This window comes from Sorex araneus, chromosome X (assembly GCF_027595985.1).
Source record: "Sorex araneus isolate mSorAra2 chromosome X, mSorAra2.pri, whole genome shotgun sequence".
NCBI lineage: Eukaryota > Metazoa > Chordata > Mammalia > Eulipotyphla > Soricidae > Sorex > Sorex araneus.
In genome coordinates this window covers 119,592,482-119,598,685 of record NC_073313.1, presented here as the reverse complement: position 1 = coordinate 119,598,685, position 6,204 = coordinate 119,592,482, and the positions used below count along the sequence as shown (strand labels likewise).

Genomic DNA, 6,204 nt, shown 5'->3' with positions numbered 1-6,204 from the left:
ACAGACCTGCCAGGCAATTAAGAGAACCTGGATACATGTTGTTTCTCTGTGATTCAGTTTCTCCCAGGTATTCCAGGAGCTTCAAGTAGAGGATGAGGGGGCCCAACAGTCCATTCAAGGGTTTCCTGAGCCTCTGGGGGTATTTCAGCATTTGAGCCTTTCAGGCAGCAAGGATCTCCACCACCCACTGCTATTGCCTCCTACCAGCCCAGGTCAAGCCCCTGTCATAGTCTTCTCAATCCATCCTATTTCTGAAGGGAATCAATTTCCCAAACAACTCCTCTATGAAATGTAATGTAAAAAAATAATCATATATCAAGGAACCTCCCAGTGTTGGTGGAAATGTGGTGGTGGTGGTGGGAGAACCCCCATTAACTGCAAGAGAAATGGCATCTGGTTCACCCTCTATGGGATATGGTTTAGACATTTCTCAAAAAAAAAAAGAAAGAAAGGAGCTTCCTAATGACCCACTAGCCCCACTCCTTGGCATCTATTCCCCACCAAACACAAAACTGTTTATTGGTATGCGCATACCTCTCTTCACTGCGGCACTGAGGACAACCACCGAGATCTGGAAACAACCGGAATGTCCAATGATAGAGGAGTGGATCAAGAATTTTTGGCACATATGCACAATTGAATACTATGCACCCCTAAGAGACATGCCTTCTTGTTACAAGTTCACTGCAAGGGGGATGGAACTGGAAAGCATCATGTTCAGTGAACTAAGTGAGAAGGAGGACAAATAACCGGATGATCTCACTCATCTATGGTATACAGAGCAACCAAACAAGGAAACAGACAGTATTGAATGAGAACAAACCCTTGACCTTATATTACAAAACTGAGATGACCAAGCAGTGGGGAGAATGTTAACGGGGAGGAGGAAGAGTTGGGCTAGAAGTGACACAGGGTCAGTATCGGAGGAGCTTGAACACTCTGGTGGTGGTGAAAGTGCAGAAAGTTACATATCCATACCATCCACATCAACCCTATTGTAACCACCTCACTTGAAAAAAATAGGGCTGTGGAAATAATTGTTTCGCCGCCTGGGTGTGGTCTCAAATAACAAAAAGTAGTAAAATTAAAAATAAATAAAAATAAAAATAAATTAAACAATAAAAATAAATAAATAAAAATAGAGGGGTGGGGCTTAAGCGATAGCACAGCGGATAGGGCATTTGCCTCGCACGCAGCCGACACGGGTTCGATTCCCAGCATCCCATATGGTCCTAAGCACTGCCAGGAGTGATTCCTGAGTGCATGAGCCAGGAGTAACCCCTGCGTATCGCTGAGTGTGACCCAAAAAGCAATAATAATGATAATGATAATAATAATAATAAATAGAAAGTTCTCTGTTAAAAGATTTATGCTAATAAAAAAGCTGGAGAGATCGTAGGGGGGGGAAGCATTTCCCTTATATGCATCTGACCTGGTTTTTTTTCTCTTTTTTTGGTCACACCTGGCGATGTACAGGGGTTACTCCTGGCTCTGCACTCAGGAATCACCCCTGGCGGTGCTCAGGGGACCATATGGGATGCTGGGAATCGAACCCGGGTCGGCCGCATGCAAGGCAAACGCCCTACCCCTGTGCTATCGCTCCAGCCCCTGATCTGGGTTTGATCCCTGGCATCCACATGATCTTGCCATCCGTGCCAGGTGTGATCCCTGAGTACAGAGCCAGAAATATGTTTTGAGCAGAGCCAGCTGTGGCCCCCAAACGAAGAAAATAAAATAAAAAGTAACGCTAATCAAGCTATGGAGAGAACTCAGGAAAGTGTACACACAAAGCCCCCAAGTTTTTTTTTTGGTTTTTGGTTTTTGGGTCACACCCGGCGATGCACAGGGGTTACTCCTGGCTCATGCACTCAGGAATTACTCCTGGTGGTGCTCAGGGGACCATATGGGATGCTGGGAATCGAACCTGGGTCGGTCGCGTGCAAGGCAAACGCCCTACCCACTGTGCTATCACTCCAGCCCCAAAGACCCCAAGTTTGATTCCCAATATCACATGCCCCTCTCCTGCCCCAGCACTGCAATACAGTCCTCGTGACCCCACAGTGCTGTATTTCAGGCCCGACATGGAACTGATTGGCCAATTACCACCAGGGAGTAGTCCCTTTGCCCACTCCCCCATGGCTGTCCTTGGGAATAGAAATTCCCAAGGACAGCCATAAATCAGTTCCTGCCGGTTTATGCCCTAGCTGGGGTGGGGGTGGGGAAACACCAGGGAACATGTCACTGGAAGACAGCAGTCAAGCAAATGACATGATTCACCAGAAATGGATAGTTAGAGAGGGTGCATTTTTCCCTTTCCCTTCCTTTAGTCTGTTGCTCTCAACTCCCAAGAACTGCAGCAGACGCCAGACCTGGCGGCAAAAAGCCCAGGAAGGCGCTAGAGATATAGTACAAGTAGCGAAGGCACTTTTTTCCTTGGTGTTCGGGCCACACTCTACAATGCTCAGCCAATTACTCCTGGCTCTGCCTCAAGAATGACTCCTGACAGTGCTGGGGGGGACCCTGTGGGATGACAGGGATTGAACCCAGGTCTGCTCGATGCGAGACAATCATGCTACCCACTGTCCTATTGCTCCAGCCCCTCTAAGGCACTTTTCTTGCACGCAGGAGATCCCGATTCAATCCTCAGCATCCTATAGGGTTCCCCCCCACCCAGCACAACCAGGAGTGATCCCAGTGATTCGACGGCTGGGTGTGACCCAAAAACAACACCCTCAATAAAAGAGCCCTGGGAAGAGGTCAATAATTGTAACTTTCCTCAAGCAGAGGGAGCTGCTTCCAAAGCATAGCTTTGGCGGTTCCTTGGTAACCTTGATCCTGAACGCATCTCGATCAGAGGCTTCCGCATGGAAGATTAATGAAAGAAAAACAAAAGACAAGCAACACAGAAAGCTACTCAAAGGACAGCTTTGTCCCCGGAGAAAGGAAAAACAGATTCTACTTTAATAGCTCAAGTAGTCACCCAGGATACAGTGGCCAAGGACCGGTAAGACCTGGTCGGCTCGGAACAGGGTGCTGGGAGTGGGGGGTGCTGAGTGTGCCCACACCAGCTGACTGCTTAAGGGGTGAATCCAGCCTGCAGTCTGCGGCTTCCTCCCTCCTCGGGAGCTTCAATCTTGGTTCATTCTGGCGGCAAATGTTTCTTAAGAAGCTCAGCGCTTCCGCTGGCCCCCAAACGGCTCCTGGCAGCTGAACTGTAACTCGCTGTCTGCCAAGCAGGACGCGCTCCCGTCCTCAATTGCTTAGTCCTAGAGCTCTGGGGACAGCTTGGTGCCGGCCCACTGTCTTCTAGGGTGCTCTGGTTCCCGCTTCTCCTGGTGGATACAAGAAACCCGGGACAGGTACCTGAGACAGTTCCCCTGAGGTGCTTGGCAGAGTGCTGGCCCCAGCTGCGATGCAAACACAGCCCCTTGGGTGGTCCAAAGTCCCCTCTGCGCTCGGGCTTCTCCATCACCCTCAGCGATCCTGGAAGAAGGGAAACACGTGGCGGATAAAAGTCTGGATATGCGCCACCCTGCCACCCGCGGAGGAGTCCTTCTTGCTGGCCGTCTTGGTGGTGCGTTTGCCGGTGGTGTGCGTGGTCGACGGGCCCAGGGCACTCGAGGACCGCCGCAGAGCCCACACGCCGCTGCTGTTGTTGTTGGCGTTGCTCCGCTTGCTGGCAGGCTTCTCCATCTCCCACTCCTCGGCGCCCGCCAGCTCCCGCAGACTCGGGGACACGCCGGGCCGCAGGTAGTGACAGGCGCGGTGACCGCTGTGGTCGCGGCGCGTGGGGTCGGCCCCCAGCGCGCCCACCAGCACCTTGATGGCCATGTCGTGGCCCTGCATGGCTGCCAAGTGGAGGGGGGTCAGGCCGCCGCTCCCTGGGGCGCTCACGTCCAGCGACAGCCCGTGGCGCCGGGCGAAGTCGTGCACCAGGATGAGCTCCTCGTGGCGCCCGTGCTTGGCCAGCCAGTGCAGCAAGGTGTAGCCCGAGATCGGGTCGGCCCAGAGCAGCAGCCCCGGCTCGGATTCCAGCACCTCCTGCAGCTCTTCATAGCGGCCCCCGGCAGCCGCTAGCAGCCACGCGTGCTCGCGCGGCTCCAGGCACAAGCCGCCGCCGCCCGCGGCGCCCGCTGCTCCCGGGTACGGCTCCTCCGCGCGTCCCTCCTGCAGTCCCAGCTGCTCGCGCGCTGCTCCCCGCCGGCGCCCAGAGCCCGTGGCAGACGGCGTCAGCGCTCCCAGGAAGGAGGACTCCCTGGACGAGGAGGCGGCGGACACGCTGCTCCGGTACCTTGCCAGGCTCGCCGAGTCCACTCTCAAGGGGCGGGGCTGCGAGGCTCTCCGTAGACTCACCGTGGCGGTCATCGAGGACTTGGGTGCAGGGTTCGCGTCCCCAGGGGGTTCGGCCATGGTCCCCGCCGAAGCGATTCTTGTGTCTGCCGTCTGCGGACCTTCCCGGGCCCTACCGGGAGAGGAACTGGCGCTGGCGTTAGGGAAGGAAGCGACTTGAGCAATTGGGCTCGGAGGGAGGGAGCCAAGGAGAAGAGGAGGGGGTGGGAAAGAGCTGGGACCCGCAGGGGGGGGCCTCCCCCACCAGCGAGGGAGGGTAGGGGGAGGCGTGAAGGGGCGGGAGCTCCGGCCAGATCCCCGGGGCGAGTCCTTCTCCCGCACCCCGGGGAACGGTCGCTACCCCAGCTCCCACGGGTCGCAGGAGGCCCCGCCCCGAGCGGCCAGGTGAGCCGGGACAGCCCCGCCTTCCGCCGGACACGGGCCACGCCGGGGCGGCCCCGGGCCCCGGGGCAACTCCGCGGCCCCTGGCTGCAGCGGGCTTTGCAGCATCCCAGCAGCTCGAGGGCGCCCCCACTCGGAAGGGCTGGCCAAGCCCCCAGGCCAAGGTCTCCCGCGGGGCTACCCTTGAAGGGCGCCCGCTCCCCGCCCCCTTCCTTCGCCCTTCCCTCTTATCGCCGCCCGCGGCTCCTGCACTTTGCCCACAGCTGCCTTTGTCCCGCGTCCCGCAGCCACCCCGGCGGCCGGCTGATCCACGTGACTCGCGCTCGCCTGCCCACCCTTGGTGTGGCCTTGACCGTCCTCGCGGCGCCCGGCCGCTGTCCGGGGTTTGCAACGGAAAAACTCCAGACCCGGGTCCGAGCGGATGCCCCGGAGCGGAACCGAGAAGAGAGGTGTCTCCCCGGGCCTCCCGGATTGCCGGCAGCGCACTGCCATCTCCGCCCTGTTCTCGCCTCTTTAACCTCCCCAGATTGACGTGAAGGAGCCGGCACAGGTGAATCGTGAGTCACCGGGAACGCCCTGCCTCGGTCCATTAACAGTCACTTCCGTCCCTTGCCCTCGCCCAGAGGGACCCGCGAATTCCTGCCAGTGCAGGGTTGAGGGGTTTTGAAATCCACCAGCTGTTTTAGCTGGTTACTCCCACCGCCCTTCTCTTGGCTCTCACCTGACCTGACGCCAATAAAGGTTCTTCTTGCGTCTAGCCCAGCAGCGTCCCCCCCCCCCACACATACACGTTAGGGATTAAAAAGGAGCGACCTGGAACCGCACAAGGTTCTGCAGTCTGAGGGAGTCGCAGCTCGGATTGAATTAAGGGGGTGTTTTGGAAAAGGATTGTGGAAAAGACAGCCCGGTTCCAACAGTCTAGGCCAGAGCGGATGGGGCCTCAGATCACTGGCCCAATGATGGAAGTGTTCCAGTCTAGACAGTGAGGGGCAGCCAGGGACGCTACACCCAGCTTAATGCTGGTGGGCGGCGGGCAACTTGCAGTGTTGGGACAGACCCCAGGTTTTCCGCATGCAAATCATGTATGTGCACGATCTACATTTGCCCTTTTCAAACATTGCCTCTACCACAGAGCTAGATGCTTGACACATGTGAGCGCTTCATTTTCCCAAGGTCCTCAAGAGCTACCCGTTGGGGGGGGGCCAGGAAATGTGACTCAAGGGAGAGAGTACATGCCGTGCCTGTGTGAGCACATGCCGAGTTCCATCCAAGCACTACACAGCTCCGACTGACCACCCCTCCCCAGCGCTGCTGGCCTGAGCCTTGAGCAGCCCAGAGGGTGGCTTCCAGAACTGGGGGGTGTCGGGAGAGAAAGAACTAAGTATCCTTATTCTCCTTTGCGGAGAAGTCAGTCTACCCGGCCAAGGTCACAGAGCAGGAAGTGGCAGAACAAATCCCTGCCATATTCTAGGC

At 56.7% G+C, this 6,204-nt stretch overlaps 1 protein-coding gene across 1 annotated transcript; it reads right to left on the bottom strand.

Moving 5' to 3' along the window:
* Positions 1-2,938: 2,938 nt before the first annotated feature.
* On the bottom strand, positions 2,939-5,010 carry SOWAHD (sosondowah ankyrin repeat domain family member D). The gene has a single exon (XM_004614455.2). The coding sequence runs from the start codon at positions 4,408-4,410 to the stop codon at positions 3,475-3,477; it is 936 nt and encodes a 311-aa protein (XP_004614512.2). The 5' UTR covers positions 4,411-5,010; the 3' UTR covers positions 2,939-3,474.
* Between the last annotated feature and the right edge of the window lie 1,194 nt (positions 5,011-6,204).

Excerpts from the sequence above, each read along its gene's own strand:
- SOWAHD (XM_004614455.2), bottom strand. The coding sequence starts at position 4,410 with ATGGCCGAACCCCCTGGGGACGCGAACCCTGCACCCAAGTCCTCGATG.